Source organism: Camelus dromedarius, chromosome 3 (genome assembly GCF_036321535.1).
Source record: "Camelus dromedarius isolate mCamDro1 chromosome 3, mCamDro1.pat, whole genome shotgun sequence".
Lineage (NCBI taxonomy): Eukaryota > Metazoa > Chordata > Mammalia > Artiodactyla > Camelidae > Camelus > Camelus dromedarius.
The window spans coordinates 98,142,407-98,162,196 of NC_087438.1; the positions used below are offsets into that span (position 1 = coordinate 98,142,407).

Sequence of the window (19,790 nt, forward strand, 5' to 3'; positions counted from 1 at the left end):
GTGCCACGTTTATTCCTTATCCCATGTTAAAGTTATTAAAATGCAGAACGTTCAAAATAAAGTTTTTAAAAGCATAGAAAATTTTGTTTAGTTTCTGACTACTTTAATAAGCATAATATTAAAGATAGGTATTCATAAAAATCACAGCAGCCTTTTAGCACATTTCATGTTGAAGGAAGAAAAAAAATGTTGCATTTGACCAAATAATGAATAGAGGAAAAGTAGGCACTAAAAGAAATTGAGTATTTTTATATTATTCTTGGAAAGACATAGATAGTATGCTAGGAATGTGTTTACTTGATATTGTTATTCCTTTAACGTTGTCCTCTTACGGAAAAGCACAGGTACAGTTTGTAGCTGATTGACTTTTAGTCTATCTGATGTGTCTTTCTGGAACTGATAAAAACTTAAAATTAGATTGAACAAAATATTTAAGTATCTAGCAGAAGATTGTTTAAGTTAGAGTAAGACTAGTAATTCTTTAAAAGGGTTTAAAGATCACATTAATAATTGCATTGCTGTCCCTCCCTTTGGATTTCTTGAGTCTCTTAGTTGTGATTTAGAGGTAGTCATGAGATTCCTGAAATGGGAGTGCCATGGCCACTTTCTTTTTTTTTTTTTTTCCCCCTGTTCTTTGGAACCTTACATTTGTTTTGCTTAGAGTAAGAGCAGAGAGAAATGTGGAAGAAAGGCATTTTTCTTCTCTTTCTCTGAACTAATTTAACTTTTTTTCCCAGACCAAGCTTTTTTAGTAAATGATAGTACATCTGCTCTCTGGTTTAGGCTGACACTTCATTCATGTTGTGAGCACTACTCCATAACCCCTAACTAAGGATTTTAAACTCATTTCTCTTTTTTCTTGCCACTTCCTGATTCTCACTCAGGGCTCTTTTCTCGTACTTTGAGCATTTTTCTTTTGTCCTTTTCTCTTTAGGTTCATGGCATATCTAATATAAGCAGCAAGATACCATAGAATTGCTTGCTTTTCATACCTATATTGTTAGAAAATAAACCTTGAAAATCATGACTTGGTCTTCTGGGAGGTGTTGGAAATTATTGAATTTTAAAATTTTGTATATTTTGGCAATTTAAACTCCAGACAGTGTTGGATATGATATTGTATCCAAAGAAATTTTCAGATGTATTTTTAAATATTCTAAGCCTTAAGCAAGTCAGTTGTTTAATGAATACTTTTGTTTTGTGCTTTAGCATTTCATTTGCTTTTTGGACATTGTGTTGAGCCTATAACATTTAAGAGGAATTTTTAGACTTAGGTTTGTGGGTTTATTTATTTATTTATATTTAAGTATAGTCAGTTTACAATGTTGTGCCAATTTCTAGTGTACAGCATAATATTTCAGTGATACATATACATATATAAATTCATTTTCATATTTTTCATTATAGGTTACTAAAAGATATTGAATATAGTTCCCTGTGTTATACAGAAGAAACTTGCTTATGTTTAGGATGTGTTAAATATTACTAGGCTTCTTAAGGAAGATAGAATTCTTGACATTATTTTAACTGAAAAGATAAAATTGAAATTTTTTTAAAGATTCTTTCTTAAGACCCTTAAAGAAAATTAGGAATTAAGGCCATTTCAAGAAGAATTTTAAAAAATTATTTTCTAAATTATAAATGTAATGCATAATATAAAGTAGCTAAAACAATATGAAATGTATTAAATAGGTTATAAGGTCTGCTCATTGTCAAGGTTTACATATACTTGTCAAGGTTTACATATACTTCCTGACTTTCCCTTGAAGTTATATAAACACGTGTATGTTTGAATATACATGATTTTTTAAAAAGTGCAACAGGATCATATTCTACAAATTATAACTTTCTTTTTTTTTTCACTTAAGTTATTGTGAAATGATTTGTTGATCTTTCTCCTTCTTTGAAGGGTAAGATAATATTCTGTCTCTTGGATGTACCAGTTTATTTTACCAAATCCTTATTGAAGGATATTTAGGTTCTTTCTAAATTTTTTTGTTATCATAAATAATACTGTAGTTTATATCCATATATATCTATCACTTTTCTTACTTGTACATCTATCTTCATAGGACAGGTTCCTAGACAGTGGTATCACTGAGTCAGGATATTTGCACTTAAAAAAAATTTTTTTTTAATAGGGAGAGGTAATTTTTTAGGTTTCTTTATTGTTTATTTTTTAAACAGGGGTATTGAGAATTGAACCCAGGACCCTGTGCATGCTAGGTGTGCACTCTACCACTGAGCTATACCCTCCCCCCTTAAAATTTTGATAACTTGTCAAATTGGCCCCCCAAGATTGTGCCAGTAAACATTTCTATGAGCAGTTTTGAAAGGGCCTCACATCTCAGTCTTTTTTTGGGGGGGGTCAGTTTCATAATTTGTGTTCATTTAGTATGATCATTAAGTTGTATGGTAGCTCTTTATAAGTGATGATAAAAATTCATTGGGTATTGATTTTTCCAGTTTTTATTTTGCTTTAACTTTATAGTACCTTTAATTATATAGAAAATTTTATTGAAATTAAAAATGTTTAGTATTATTTACTAACTTTTTATTAAAGTATAGCTTTTGAGATTTGGTCTCTGCTTAGAAAAGCATCAGCAATAGAAAAATACTACATAGTATAATGGTACTTTTCAGGTTTTATTTAAACCTATCTGGTATCTATTTTTGTAAATGGTATGAATTAGGGATTTTACTTAATTTTCAAATGGTAGCCAATTTCTGAACAGTGTTTAGGAAATAAATAAGCCCTCCTGTCTCACTGATTTGAAATGTTACCTTTAACATATACTGAATTCACAAATGAATGATCTAAGGTCTTCTTCTTTTTCTTCTTTTTTTTAATTTTTGGCCTCTATTATACATTCTTGATATAATTATCCCTTTTCTGTGCAAGTATCATACTATCATATGAATAGCATTGCAATATATTTTACATCTTGTTGGGCAAGTTTTAACTTCCTTCTTTTTTTGTTGTTCTGCAAAATGTTATTGACTATTCTCTCAGTTTCAGCAGTAACAGGTGGTGATATTATTGAGATTTTCTGTTACAGTAGTCAAGGATTCCTCACTGAATCTAGAGGAAAAGACTTTTTGGCAACTTAGACCTACCAGATTGTGAGCTCTGTAAGGACAGGAATTATGTCTTACTCCTTTTTGTTTCCCTAGTGTCTAGTGTAACATAAGCACATAATAAATATTAAATATGAGATTTAATTTATTTTAATTTACAATTATGCCCCAGAAAATGGTTCTAGGTGGCTATTTAGCCAAAGGAAGAAACTGTTGGATTGTTTGTTGTAATTCATAGGATAGACAAATATGATCCTGTACTAGAGATCTTATGCTATGGCTATTTATATGCTTTAATAGAAATCTCATTCATTTGCTACAGTAAATATTGTATTAAGTTATATTTGGAGTTAGGTAGAGGACAAATTAATATTATGTATAAAGGTGGAAAGACTAAAATATAGGTAGTTATGCAATGACCTTTTGACATTAGTGGCAAAATTGAAATAATCAGCTTTGTATGTGGAGACTATGCCATTTTTGTCATAGATAATACTGAAATGTAATTATAGTTTACACTTTTATGCTTTTTTTCCCCCTGCACTGTCTGATGCACACTGAAGGAATTGGCAAATTGTCAACTGCTGATGGTAAAGCCTTTGCAGATCCTGAAGTACTCCGAAGACTGACATCCTCAGTAAGTTGTGCACTGGATGAAGCTGCTGCTGCACTGACACGGATGAGGGCGGAAAACAGCCATAATGCAGGACAAGTGGACACGTATGTGTTTAATGACTTTTGCTGGGTATTCAGTTCAGTGCCTGGTTTTCATTTCTAAGAACGTTACTTCTTGTTCTAAAGGTTGTAATAGTAAACTATAAACTGACCACTTGAGTAATAATAAATGAAATGGGTTACTATGCAATAATCTAGGTCCTTCCTACTCAGATATGGTCCATGGACTAACAGCATCAGCATCACTTGAGAACTTTTTAGAAATGTAGAATTTCAGAACCCACCTTGGATCTACTGAATCAGAATCTACATTTTAACAAGAAACATGGGTGATTGGTGTGCACATTAAAGTTTGAGATTCACTGATTTTGTTAGTCATTCTGCAGTAAAAATTTTACTTAGATGTTTACCTTCTATTGTTACCAAATAAAATTTTAAGCCATAGGATTCTATCCCACGTCTTTGGGGTGGGAGGAGGAAGGGTACAGCTCAGTGGTAGAGTACATGCATAGGATGCATGAGGTCCTGGGTTCAATACCCAGTACCTCCAGTAATAAATAAACAAATAAAAACCTAATCCTCCCCTGCCTCAAAAAAAAAAAAAAAAACTGACTTAATATCCTACATGTCTTTGGGTATTATTACATTAGCTTAAAAACTTGTACATTGGAGGGTGGGTGGGTATAGCTCAGTGGCAGAGCGCATGCTTAGCATGCACGATGTCCTGGGTTCAATCCCAGTCCCTCCATTTAAAAAAAAATCAGAAAAACTTGTGCATCTAGTGCTTTTTAAACTTTATTTAAAATTTAATATGACAATATGTTAGGACATCTTGAAAAATAAAAATGACAGCTATTTTCAAATTCACTTACTGCCTTTCTGGCTTGGTTCATGTACATGAATAATTAGTATTGCAAACAAGATGTTCAAATAATTTTTTCCCTTACTATATTAACACTTTCTGTGTACGACTAACTATGTATTTAATTCATTATCATAGGACCTTGAGTCTTTCTGTGTTGGTTTTGTTTTCAGTCGCAGTCTGGCAGAAGCTTGTTCAGATGGGGATGTGAATGCTGTTCGTAAATTGCTAGATGAAGGCAGAAGTGTAAATGAACATACAGAAGAAGGAGAAAGCCTTCTGTGTTTGGCTTGTTCAGCTGGGTATTATGAATTAGCACAAGTAAGCAGAAATAATCTTTAGTAATCAAAATTAGGGAAGTTTTAATGTTTTATTTATTTTCATCATTAATAAAAGAAATTATAATTAGAAGTCAAGGTCTTTCCTTTTTGGCAGTAGGTAAAATAGAAACTAACGTATAATTAATTTTTGTTGCCTGTTCCTGCAACTGGGCATAGTCCATTTTTCTGCCAGTTACTCGAGTAGTCCTAATGAATAAGACACACATAGAAATAATAAAAATATTTTAAACTTGCCCTTAGAAATAATATACAACTATAATGGAAGATGTTATTTATTTTCATTTCATCTGGATTACCCTAATTCTTTTAATTTTTTTTTCTCTTCAAACAATTTGGGGAAATAGCCATGTGTTTACTGGTTAGTTTATGTCTTGTGAGTATAGTTTTCCTGTTCTCTTGCTAGATAATCCAGTGCATAACACAAATTCTTTGGCAGGAGCAGTTAGATTTTATAGCTGGATGATTAATGTGGTTCCCTATTTTACTTGAAGATTAATATGTAATGAATTGTATTATAAAATATATCATCTAACCTGGTGTTTTGAGCAGTGAACACTGGCATATTTTTCTAAAAGACGATTTTTTTTTAATTTTTCCTGACCTCTTCTCTAAAAGAGTATCTTCCCAGATTCAGTTTATTCTTTAGAAATGCTATAAGTAGTAAGAATTGACAATTTTTCTCTGTGTGTATATGTGTTTTAAAGGTATTGCTTGCTATGCATGCTAATGTTGAAGATAGGGGGAATAAAGGAGATATAACACCCCTAATGGCAGCATCCAGTGGAGGTTATTTAGATATTGTGAAATTATTACTTCTTCATGATGCAGATGTCAACTCCCAGTCTGCAACAGGTATGTAGAAAATGATGTGTTAATTTGAGGAAGATAAATTGATATAATTAATTATAACCTGAGAGATAAAAATTTGATTCCTAGGGAAAACCAATTGTAAACCTACAGAAAAATCAGCCCTTGTTGAGTCTCTGAGTAAAATACAGCTTAATTTGATATCTTCAAAATATCTATCTTTAAAACACACTTAGATTCTGTTTGGTCAAGATTGACAGTTTTTCTGCTGGGGACAATTCTTTTTGGCCACAATGATATATAATGTATAAGGAGGCAAATTTATGAACCGTATCTTTTACAATTCTTTATCTCATTTAACTACAACTCCCTTGATTTTAGGTTATGGGTTAACCTGAGAGTCAAAACTTTATATAGGGTTTTTCATGTCAAGTGTTCAGAATGCAGTAATAATAAGATACTCTGTGGCAGCATGAAAGCTATCTCGTAAGGACAACTCTTTTTGTTATTTATAAGCTTTGGTCATATGTCTTGAGTTATAGGTAGATTCCTCAGATTCAGTGATACAACCACATGGTTTAAAAGACAATTTAAATAATGAAAGCATATCAGTGTTTCATACCATTAAGTGTATGTTAAATGTAGCCTAATTTATTTTTATACTGAGCACAACTTCCTAGAAGGGATTTTAGGTCACTTTGCTGACCACCTTGTCTTAGTTGTGGTAATATTAATATCCTTAGTGTCTGAGACTGTTGAACAGTTGAATTCTGAGCAAATTAGGTTCTGAAATGATAGTTTTCTTTCTGAACCTTTGAAATAATCTTCTTCAGTCTCATACTGTTGGATGGTTAAACAATCTCTCTACTCCCTTTAATAAATAAAAGTCCTCAAAACAAAACAAAAAATTATATGCATTTATATGTATAACTGAATCACTTTGCTGTACACCTGAAACTAATGTTGTGAAATTGACTATACTTCAATAAAAAATAAGAATTAAAAAAAATCAGGAAAGAAATAAGTGGCAAATGAGGGGATAATGATCTTTTAAATAAATTATTCTTTTGAAGGTATTATGCTGAGAGGGATTTATGTCTGTCTCACTGTGTCGCATACATGTAGATTAAAGATATGTTTCAGGAAGAAAATGTACCTAAAACAATGAATTGTCTTATGAATAAATCTATAAAGACAAAGAGAGGTAAAAGAAAATAAAGAAATGAATATACAAAGAAAGAAAATATTAAGGGTTTTTAAGTTGTTACAGTGTTGAAAGAAAAAGGAACACTTTCAAATGGTACATTAGAATATTTTAGATTAAAATATGTTGAAAGTGATTTTTGAAAATGGCACTTAATCTTATTTTACAAATGAAGGAAATAAGGACGGGGGTAAATTGGCCTGTTTATAATAAACCTTTTAATCAGTAAAAAAATTAAGATGATACTTCTAACCAAAAGAAGAAAGAAACTTGAGATGATAGTTCTAATGGTTTGTGTAAGGTAATTGGAGAGAGAGAACTAGAGCAGTAGCTTTATCTAAGTATAATCATACGATTTTTATCATAATTTTATGTTTCTTTTTGTTCTTTGTTAGGAAATACTGCACTGACTTACGCCTGTGCTGGAGGATTTGTTGATATTGTGAAAGTGCTACTTAATGAAGGAGCAAATATAGAAGATCATAATGAAAATGGACATACCCCCTTAATGGAAGCAGCCAGTGCAGGTCATGTGGAAGTTGCAAGAGTTCTTCTAGATCATGGGGCAGGCATCAACACTCATTCTAACGAATTCAAAGAAAGTGCTCTTACACTTGCATGCTACAAAGGTACTCTATATATGTATTAATATTTATAGGGTTTTTTTGGTAGCAACTTTGAATATTTAAATATTTGAATATTGAGTATTTAAGTTAATTTTATATTGCTTATACTTTCCCTGTGCTATATAATTATCCAGCTTGTAAGAGATTATATAGAAAGTCCATTTTAGCTTGTATTTCCTGAAGTATAGTTTCATAGTGTATGTTTCTTTATTATTTTAATTCAGATTTATTCAATTAGCTATAAATTCAACCAAAATTCTTAGCTCAGATTTAGAGGGTTTCCATTCTTTAATAACTTTTGTTTTATATGATTTTTCCAACCTTTATTTCAAAAATAATACACACTCAAATTATAATAACACGTGATACAGAAAACCTAAGGAAACACAGAATAGCATAAAGAAAAGAATTTTTTCAATGACATGTAATGCTACCATCTAAAGATTTAAAAAGCACATAAACAATATTTTAGTGTATTTACTTCCAGTGTTTTTAAACAAATATATATACAGTTGACTCTTACAACATGGATTTGAACTACATAGGTTCATTTATACATGGATTTTAAAAAATAAATATGTACTATTTTATTACATAGTCTAAGGTTGGTTGAGTCCTTGGATGTGGAATCAAGGATTTGGAGGACCAACTCTGAAGATATATGTGGATTTTTGATTGCACTAGGAGTCCATATCCCTAATCCTCCCTATTGCTCAAGGGTCAACTCTATATATACATTTTTAAAACCAAACAATCATACTCTAACACTATTTTATAGTCTGTTTATTTTATTTAGCAGTACATCATGAACATTTCCCCATCTCAATAAATACTTTTGTAATACAGCTTTTGATGGTCACATGGTATTTCACTGTATCAGTTAGGAGTGGCTTTGGCTGCATGTCACAGAACCTAAATTAATAATGATTCTAAGAAAAGAGAAGGCTTCTCTCTTTTACATAAAATAATTCCAAGTGTAGGGCATCTAGAGCTAATAAGGCAGTTCCATTGTTATCAAGAGCTCAGCATTCTGTTTTTCTTCTCCACCGTCCTAGTATGTGGTTTCTATCCTGTAGGTTACTTATAATCAAAGATGGTAGGTAGGGCTCCAGCAATCCATATTCTAGGAAGGATGAAGAGGGTAAGGGCAAAATGAGGAGTGCATTCTAATTTAGTAAGCTACCTTTAGGGAGTTTTCCTAGAAGTCCTGCCTTATAACTCCCTCTTACATCTCATTGGCTACACATTGCAGCAAGGGAGGCTGGAAAATGTAGTCTTTTAGTCAAGCATGTTGCCAATGAGATGAAATTGGAGTTCTGTTATTAAGGAAAAATGAGAGAATGGATATTGGGTAGGGGACTAACAATCTCTGCCAAATACATCAAATGGATGCACCATAATTGCCTATTGTTGGACACTTGAATTGTTCCCAATTTTTCACTATTATTAAAAACACTGTGATAACATCCTTGTACAGACATCTTTGCCTAATCTCTGATTATTTCCTTAGGATAAATTCCTGGAAGTGGAATTGCTGGGTCAAAGGGTATGGACACTTTTAAGGCTTTTGATACATATTGCCAAATTGCCTTCTAGAAAGGTTGAACCAATTTACACTCCCACCAGCAGTGTTTGAGAGTGCCCTTTACCCCACCCTACACCCTCACCAACACTGGGTATTATCATTCTTTTTAATATTTGCCATTTTGATAGTAAAAAATGGTGTTTCATTTTAATTTGCATTTGTTTAGTAGGAAGGTTTAATATTTTTTCATCAGTTTAATATTCATTTTCATTTCTTTTTTGAATTACCATTTCATGTCCTTCATCCATTTTTCTACTGGAGTGTTTGTCTATTTCTTATTGACTGTTAAGGCTTTTTATATATTAAATGTATCAAGAGGGTTGAAATTATTTTGAATGGAGTTTTCTGTGCCTGCTCATTGCCACAGTGAGTTTATGGTTATTATTTTAAAGCTTTTTTTCTGAAAAATGTGATCAAAACATAACTTTACCTGGCATTCTATTTGATTTCAGTGTTTTGATTTGGTAGTTGATATAGATTAAATCAAAGAATAAGTAGTAGTGCTTTACTTAACTTGATTTAATGTGCTAATGTGGACTAATTCAATCTTTAAAACCTAGATAAGACCTTGACGAGAGCCTGCTTATTATTTTGGATTGGCTTTGTAAAACTGTTGATTTATTTATTGAATGCAAAATAAGTTCTCTTACAAATTTTTGTATAGACACCTGAAAGAAAAAGATGCCCCATTTTAATACTTACATGTTAAATTGATACTCAACTCTTGAGAAATACAGTTTTAAAATTTGGTTCTTTTTTTTTCTTAAGGCCATTTGGATATGGTTCGCTTTCTGCTTGATGCTGGTGCAGATCAAGAGCACAAAACAGATGAGATGCATACTGCCTTAATGGAGGCTTGCATGGTAATTTTAAATTGTCTTCACTTGAGATTTTATGGGAAGAAAGGGTCATGTCTGCTTAAGCTTTTGAGAATCTTTTTGAATAATTATTATGATATCAGTAAAGATTTTGAAAATTTTGTGTTGTCAGAGAGGGAAGGGGAAGTGTACAATGTTTTGCTTAATTTTCAATAATAAATCTGTTAATGTAGGAAACAGTACAGAAGGTAGGTCTGGCTATGTCATTTCCAACATACTTCTTGTGCTTTTATTTTCTTCCCAGTTTTTTCATTTTGGTAAAGTATACATGTCATAAAATTACCATCTTAACTATTTTTAAGTGATATTAAATACATTCATAATGTTGTCCAACCATCAGTACCACCTGTCTCTGGAACTCTTTTCATCTTATAAAACTGAAACTCTATATTCATTAAACAACTTTTCATTCCCCATGTCTTCCTATTTCTGGTGATCACCATATCACTTTTTATCTCTATGATTTTGACTACATTAAGTCCCTCATACAAGTGGAATCATACAATATCTGTCTTTTTGTGACTGGCTTATTTCATTTAGTGTAATGTCCTCAGATTCACCCATGTTTTTGCATATGTCAGAATTTCTTCATTCTTTAAGGCTACATTTTATTTATATATATATATTTTAAATTGAAGTATAGTCAGTTTACAATGTTGTGTCTATTTCTGGTGTATAGCATAATAGTTCAGTCATACCTATACATACATATATTCCTTTTCATATTCTTTTTTATTATAGGTTACTACAAGATATTGAATATAGTTTCCTGTACTATCTAGTAGAAACTTGTTGTTTATCTGTTTTATATGTAGTGCTTTGTATCTGCAAATCTCAAACTCCCAATTTATCCCTTCCCAGCCCTTTCCCCACTCCCTGGTAACCATAAGTTTGTTTTCTATGTCTATGAGTCTGTTTCTGTTTTATAAATTAGTTCATTGGTGTCATTTTTTTAGATTCCACATATAAGTGACATCATATGATGTTTTTCTTTCTCTTTCTGGCTTAGTTCATTGAGAATGACAATCTCCAGGTCCATCATGTTACTCCAAATGGCATTAACTTATTATTTTTTATGGCTGAGTAGTATTCTATTGTATAAGTACATCACAACTTCTTTATGCAGTCATCTGTTGATGGACATTTAGGTTGTTTCCATGTCTTGGCTATTGTAAATAGTGCTACTATGAACATTGGGGTGCCATAATATTTTATTGTATGTATATGCCACATTTTGCTTATGCATTCATCCACTAATGGACACTTGGGTTGCTTTCATGCTTTAGCAATTGTGAATAATGGTGCTATGAACATGGGTGTACAAATATCTGTTTGAGTCCTCGCTTTCAGTTCTTTTGGGTATATACCCAGAAGTAGGATTGCTTGATCATATGGTAATTCTATTTTTAATGTTTTGAGGAACCACCACCATACTATTTTTCCACAGCAGTTACACCATTTTACATTCTCACCAATAATAGTACACCAGTAGTGTACAGGGGTCCTCATTTCTTCACATCCTCACCAACACCTATTTTCTTTTTTTTTGATTTAATGTTTGTAGTTTGATTTGCATTTCCCTAATGATTAGTGATGTGTAGCATCTTTTCATATGGTTATTGGCCATTTGTATATCTTCTGAAGAAACGTCTATTCAAATCCTTTACCCATTCTTGAATTAGGTTGTTTTTGTTGATGAGTTTTATATATTCTGGACATTAATCCCTTATCAGATATATGATATATAAATATTTCCTCCCATTCTGTGGGTTGCCTTTTTATTTTGTTGGTAGTGTTCTTTTGTGCACAAACATTTTTAATTAAGTAGTTTGTCTTTTTTGTTGTTGCTGTTGCCTGTGCCTTTGATGTCATATCCAAGAAATCATTGCCAAATCCAGTATCATGAGGCTTTTCTCCTGTGTTTTCTTCTAGCAGTTTTATAGTTTTAGCTCTTATGTTTAGGTCTTTGATCCATTTTGAGTTAATTCTTGTATGTGGTGTTAGGTAAGGGTTTAATTTCATTCTTTTGCATGTGGATATCCAGTTTTCCCAGCATCAGTGTTGAAAAGGCTGGCTTTTCTCATTTGAATCATCTTGACATCCTTGTCACAAATCATTTGACCATATATGCATGGGTTTATTTCTGGGCTCTCTATTCTGTTCCGTGGGTCTATATGTCTGTCTTTAAGCCAGAACTACAAAGCTGTGATTACTGTAGCTTTGTATAAGTTTTGACATCAAGAAATGTGAGTCCTCCAGCTTTGTTTTTTTTTCTAAGATTGTTTTGGCTATTCACGGTTCCCTTAGATTGCATATGAATTTTAAGATGAGCTTTTCTGTTTCTGCAGAAAACTCCATTGGATTTTTGATAGGATTGCATTGAATCTGTAGATTGGTTTGGATAGTACTGACATCTTAATAATATTAAGTTTTCCTTTTTTTTTTTGCACCGCTTTAAAAAAAAATTTGTGCAATCTTCCCAAAGTGACATTTTCTTCAGAGAACAAGAAGTCTTGTAGCAAATATGACTAAGATTACTTCTTCCAAAAACTGAGTCAACACATGCAGTCAGTTTGGCCACATATGGTTATTTGCAAGCAGTAATTTTTTTAAAATGAAAACTATCTCTAGGTTGTGATTTCTGTAGCTATTAAACACTGGTACAAAAAAAATCAAAGGACTAAAATCAATCCATGTTAAAGAGCATAATAGCTATATTAACATTTCTATTTTTCTTTTTTTAATTAATAGACTTAATTTTTTTAGAGCAGTTTCAGGTTCATAGCAGAAAATACAGAGTTCATACATAGCCCTCCCCACCCACACATGTATACTCCCCTACCCTCAACATGCCTCATCAGTGTGGCATGTTTGGTACAATCAATGAACCAACATGGACACAATATTATCAACCAAAGTCCATGGAGTCCATTAGGGTTCACTCTTGATGTTGTACATTCTATGTGTTTTGACAAATGCATGATAACATGTAGCCACCACTGTGGTATCATACAGAATAATTTCATTGCTCTAAAAATCCCTTGTGCTCCATCTAGTTTTCTAGTCCGTGAACATTCCCTTTATTTATGGCTTTAATTTCTTAAAGCAATGCTTTGTAGTTTCCATTGTACAAGTATTTTACTTCCTTAGTTAATTCCTAAGTATTTTTTTCTTTTTAATGCTATTATAAATGGAATTGTTTTTGTGATATCCTTGTCATATTGTTCATCAAAAATGCATTGGTGGGGAGGGTATAGCTCAGTGGTAGAGCACCTGCTTAGTAGGCACAAGGTCCTCGGTTCAATCCCCAATATCTCCTTAAATAAATAAGTAAGTAAAGCTCATTACCCCCCCCAATTTTTTTTTAAAAATGCACTGAAATGCAACTAAATTTTGTGTATTACTTTGTATCTTGGTACTTTGGTGAATTCACTTATTCTAACAATTTGTGTGTGTGTGTGTGTGTGTGTGGTCTTCAGTGTTTTCTACATACAAGAGCATATCACCTGTGAACAGAGATGATTTTACTTTTCCTTTCCAATCTTGATTCCTTTTTTCCCCTTTTTCCTTGCCTAATAGCTCTGGCTAGAACTTCCAGTACTGTGTTGAATAGAAGTGGTGAAAATAAGCATCCTTGCCTTGTTTTTGATCTTAGAGGAAAAGCTTTTAGTCTTTCACCATTGAGTGTGATGTTTGCTGTGGGTTTTTTATATGTGGCTTTTAGTATGTTGAGATAGTTTCCTTCTAGTCTTAATTTGTTGAGTGGTTTTTTTTTTCTATTTTTTTAATGGCCCAATTGATTTCTTTTTAAGTTTAAAAATTTTTTAATTTATTTTTATTTATTTTATTTATTTAAAAAATTTTGTTGGGGGGAGGTAATTAGGCTTATTTATTTATTTATTTATTTTAAATGGAGGTACTGGGGGTTAAATCCAGGACCTTGTGCATACTAGGCATTCACTCTACCACTGAGTTATACCCTCTCCCTCTTTTAAGTTTTTTTACCCCTGTTTTTATCCTCATCTTTTTTTTTTTAAACTCTTTTTTGGGAGAGGTAATACTAGTTTGTTTGTTTGTTTTAATGGAGGTACTGGAGATTGAAACCAGGACGTTGTGCTTGCTAAGTATATACTCTTATCGCTAAGATATATCCTCCCCTTGTTGAGTGTTTTTATCATGAAAGGATTTTGAATTCTGTGAAATGCTTTTTCTTTATCAATGGAGATGATCATGTGCTTTTTTCCCCTTATTCTATTACTGTGGTATATTATATCAGTCAATTTTCGTATGTTGATCCATCTTTGAACTCCTGTAATAAATCTCACTTGGTCATGGTGTATAATTCTTGTAATATATTGCTGAATTTGGCTCTCTAGTGTTTTGTTGAATATTTTCGCATCAGTGTTCATAAAGAATATTGGTTTGTAGTTTTATTCTGCTGTAGTGTCTTTGGCTTTGGTATCAGGTCAATGCTGGCCTCATAGAATGAATTAAAAAATATTCCGTCCTCTTTAGTTTTTTGGAAAAGTTTGAGAAGAATTCATGTTAATTCTTCTTTAAATGTTTGGTAGAATACACCAGTGAAGCCATCAATTCCAGAGGTTTTCTTTGTTGGTAGAAAGAAACTTTCTTTGTTTCTTTTTATGACTGATTCAATCTCCTTGCTAGTTATAGGTCTATTTAGAGTTTGTTCCTTTGTGATTTAGTCTTGGTAGGTTTTTTTTGTCTCTAGGAATTTGTCCACTTCATCAAAGTTATTCAATTTGTTGGTGTACAGTTGTTCATAGTAATCTTTTCTATTTGTATTGCATTGGTAGTAATGTCCCCACTTTCATTTCTGATTTTAGTACTTTGAGTCTTCTCTCTTTTTCTTAGTTCATTGAATTTTGTTGATCTTTCCAAAGAACCAACTTTATTTTCATTGATTTTTCCCTATTGTTTTCTGTTCTTTGCTTATTTCGGCTCTAATCTTTGTTATTCCTTCTTTATGCTAGTTTTGGGTTTAGTTTGTTCTTCTGTTGTCAGTCCAGTTGATTGGTTTCTGGTTTGTATAATTTCCTTCTTTTTTTTTTTTTTTTTTTTTTTTTTTTTTGATGGTACTGGGAATTGAACCCAGGATCTCTCTCATGCTAAGCATGCACTCTACCACTGAGCTATATCCACTTCCCTGGTTTGTATAATTTCTTAACCTGATTCTAAATTTAACGCAATTAATGACTGAGTATACTTTTGGAAAAGGACAGTAACATGCAACCCTAAAGTAATATATTTTGGAGATAATAGACATCTTTCTATAGTTTTTGTAGCTTCATATTAAAACTTGTAAAGCAAACTGACCCTCAAAATATATTGACTAATATACTCTATGGGTAACCTATAAAGCATTTGTTTGCTTCTTTTCAGGATAACCTAGAATTAGAGTTCTTGTTCAAGCATTTTGTATCAAAGATAAATATTACATTTAATCCTGTCAACATAACATCTCTAAGTTAGAAGCTTAGGTCAGACTCTTTATTTTATAACTGTGGAAAAACTAAGAAACAACAAAATTGGGAGAATTTTGTCTCAAATCATTCAGTTAGTTAACAGATGTTAGAGTCCTGGGCCCACCACAATTATTTGTGTAGATTGTGTAACAGGAAGTGGTGGCCATGCCCAAGTCTGGGTCTTCTTTTTTCAGCTGAATTTTTTGCCACTAGCATTACACTGACTCTTATGTAAGCCAATTTTTTAAAATAGCAATGTTTGTTAGAGAAATCATAGAAAAAATTTGACAGTAAAAATGAAATATTTTATATATGCTGATATTTCTTTATTTACATATACTAACAGTTGCAAAATATATTTAATATAGATTTTCTGTTGGCAGCACAAATTTTCAAAACAAACGTGTTCCAAAGGGTATCACTTAGCAAATATATGCTTTTGTTAATAAAACAGTGCTGGATTCCTAAAACTTTTCCAGCATGTTTGGTCATAGATCAATCCAAGAACCATTTTTCTTCTACTTCTTCTGTAAGCACTTAGATATCTGTGTATCTACAAAGCATATATCAAATACAAAGAAATCAGAGCTATCTGAGTTTTTAAGACAGGTGTAATGACAAGAAAATTACCTGGAAGTACAAATGTTTTTTGAGATGTGATTAAGTAAGCACATCATTATCGATGGTAATTCCTATTTTGTTGTATATTACTGCATAACAGATCACTTGAAACATAGTGACTTAATACAATAACATTTTTATTTTTCATCATTTTTTATGTTGATTGGATGGTTATTCTGTTCTTTTTCATTGGGGGCAGTTTCTCATACAGTTGCTGTCAGATAGAGGCTGGGTGAAATATGGTTTAACTCACATGTCTGGCACATTGTTAGTGATGGTTGGAAGTCAGACCTCTCTTTTGCCATGGATAATCTCTTACATGGGCTTTAATAGTAGCTAGATCCCAAGGATTACCGATAGCATTGTAAGAGAGAAGCTAAGAACTGACACAATATCATTTTCACTGTATTTAATGGACTAAAGCAGTCAAGGGGGAGGTAAAATTTATATTTTAATGGGAGGGTGTGAGAAAGAATTTGAAGCCATCTTTGTAGAACTCCTAAAAATTAGTAATTTTTTTAATAAAAAATTCTCAAGACATATATTGCTTTATTTCTGAATAAGGTATCTTTGTATCCTATTCTAACAACGGTATACCAATTATTCAAGGTAATTAGTAGAATACAGTTTAGAGGAAAGTGTGAGTTAACAATCTGGATAAACAAATTAGCAATTGGAAGACTTAATAAATTCGTTTTAATGACTCCTAAATTTGCAGAGTAAATCAGAAATTTATTTTAAAAAATCTATCTCAAACTCTAAATGATGGAAAAAAAAATAGTACTTTTAAATTGGGTATAACTTAAATACAGTAATCTGCCATATCTTAATTACATGGCTTGACATTTTATGTATGTATGTACCTATGTAGCAACTAGAACAGGACCCCAGAAGGCTCACCTATGCCCACTTCTAGTCAGTACCCTCCTTCAAGAGTAACCACAATTCTAACTTCTGTTGCCAAAAATTAGTTTTCTTGTTTTGAACTTCATATAAATAGGATAATACAATGCGTATTCTTTGGTATCTGATTTTTTTCACTCGATATTATTTATTTGAGAATTATATCCATGTTGTTCCATTATACAGTGGTTTGCTCTTTTTAATCTTTGGTTAGTATTCTATTGTATAAATATGCCATAGTCTTTTGTGATGGACATTTGTGTTGTTTTCAGAGTTTGGCTATTACCAGTAAAGCTGCTATGAACATTCTTGTATATGTCTTTTGAAGCAATCATTTCTGTTCGGTATATATCTAGGAGTAAGATTGCTCAGTGGAAAGATTTTTTGGTTACTAATTCAGTCATGTTTTATAGATCTATTTAGACTGACTTTTTTTTTCTTGAGTCAGTTTTGATAGTTTATGTCTTTCTAGGAGTTTGTCCATTTCATCTAGGTTATCTAATTGGTTGGCATCCAATTGTTCCATAGTATTCTCTCATAATCCTTTTTATTTTTATATGGTCAGCATTAATGTCCTTTTCATTCTTGATTTTAGTAATTTGATCCTTCTGGGTTTTTTTCATAGTAAGTCTGACTAAAGGTTTGTCAATTTTGTTCATCTTTTCAGAGAATAAACTTGGTTGATTCATTTTCAAAACTTTCTTTTTGCTAATCTCTGACTTAATTCCACTCTATTCTTTATTATTTCATTCCTTCTGCCTGCTTTGGGTTTACTTTACTCTTTTTCTGGGCTCTTGAGTTGGGAATTTAGATGATTGATTTGAGACATTTCCTCTTTTCTGCTGTACATATTTAGTGCAGTAAATTTCCCTCTCGGCACTGCTTTAGCTGTATCCTACAAATTTTGATCTATCATATTTCATTTTCATTCAGTTTATTGTATTTTTTATATTTCACTTGAAACTTTCTTTTTGACTCATGGATTATTTTGATATGTGTTTAGTTTTAAACATTTGAATGTTTGAAAATTTTCCTGGTCTTTTTGTTAATGATTTCTAGTTTGATTCCGTTGTGATCAGAGAACACATTCTGTATGATTTCAGTTCTTTAATTTTTGAGGTTTGTTTTACAATCAGGATATGGTTCTATATTACATGGGCATTTGAAAAGAATGTATATTCTGCTTTTGGTGGATGGAGTGTTCTGTAAAGCCAATAAGACCCTGTTAACAGATGGTATAGAGTTCTTCTACATCCTTTCTGAATGTCTGTCTAATTGTTAAAACAGTTGTTGAGAGGGGGCGTTGAAATCTCCAACCATATTTGTTGATTTGTCTTTTTCTTCTTTTAGTTCCCTTACTTTTTCCCCCACATTTTGGAGCTCTGTTGTTTCGGTGCATGTACATTTTCGGAATTGCTATGTCTTCTTTGTGATTGACCCTTTTATCATTATATTAACTCTCTATCTCTTAATTTTCTTTGTTCTGAGGTCTCCTTTATCTGATATTAATATGGCTACTCTGCTTTCCTCTGATTAATGTTTGCCTGATAAATGCTTTTATCCTTTTCTTTCAAACTGCATGTGTCATTATACTGAAGTTAGATTTCTTGTAGACAGTGTATATTTGGGTCGTGTTTTGTAACCCACTCTGCCAGTCTCTGTTTTTTAATTGGTTTGTATAGATCATTTATATTTAAATGTAATTATTGATACGGTATTTTTATAAGGTGGTTCTATGCTGGAATTTATTTTTTCTTCCAGTTTCTCCATTTTTTTCCCCTCAATTTTCTTTCTTTTTTTTTTTTAATTGAAGTACAGTCAATTACAATGTGTCAATTTCTGGTGTACAGCACAATGTCCCAGTCTTGTCTATACATATAGATACTCATTTTCATATTTTTTTCCATTAAAGGTTATTACAAGATACTCAGCATAGTTCCCTGTGCTATACTAAAGAAACATTTTTAAAATCTATTTTTATATATAGTGGCTAACATTTGTAAATATCAAACTTCCAAATTTATCCCCTCCCACTCCCTTTCCCTGGTAACAATAAGATTGTTTACTAAGTCTGAGAGTCTGTTTTGTTGATGAGTTCATAGTGTCTTTTTTTTTTTTTTTTAGATTCCACATATGAGTGATATCATATGATATTTTTCTTTCTCTTTCTGGCTTACTTCACTTAGAATGATGATCTTTTGGTCCATCCATGTTGCTGCAAATGGCATTCAATTTTCTTTAATATACCTAATAGCTATTTTGAAGTTCTTTTCTTTGACTCCTATATTTGATTCACTTCTGGGTCAACTTTTATTATTTTATATCTTGATGATCAGTCAGGCTAGGGCTAGGGCTATGATCACTGAAAGAATGGAACACATGAGATGAACCCTACATTCACTCCAACTTTCTGTCTTTGGGCATCTTCCAAACCATGGACCAAGGAACTATATCCAAACAAAGAGTAAATATCTCTAGGACTAAAGAGTGAACGTAATGCTAAAATTAAGCCTCAATAGCATGAGTGTGATTCATTCACTGGTCACTGCCTGCTAGAACATAATTTCACAGTCTTAAAAGGAGGACAGGATAATCCAGAGCCTTGAAGAGGGATCATCCACAGCATGTGGCTTACAATGAAAAACTACTAGACATATTAAGAGGCAAGAAAGTGTGACTGATCATTAATGACTATTTCCCCTGAAGTAGTCAGTTGGTCATTAA

The 19,790-nt window shown here is 32.1% G+C and overlaps 1 protein-coding gene across 15 annotated transcripts in view; it reads left to right on the top strand.

Moving 5' to 3' along the window:
* Positions 1-19,790, top strand: part of ANKHD1 (ankyrin repeat and KH domain containing 1) — a 112,388-nt gene that overhangs the window by 23,081 nt on the left and 69,517 nt on the right. For all 15 annotated transcript variants that reach the window (XM_031449161.2, XM_031449164.2, XM_031449151.2 and 12 more), the window contains exons 3-7: positions 3,642-3,798; positions 4,789-4,936; positions 5,661-5,808; positions 7,363-7,596; positions 9,947-10,041. In XM_031449161.2, the coding sequence (XP_031305021.1) occupies positions 3,642-3,798; positions 4,789-4,936; positions 5,661-5,808; positions 7,363-7,596; positions 9,947-10,041 (782 nt within the window). The remainder of the gene's footprint in view (positions 1-3,641; positions 3,799-4,788; positions 4,937-5,660; positions 5,809-7,362; positions 7,597-9,946; positions 10,042-19,790) is intronic.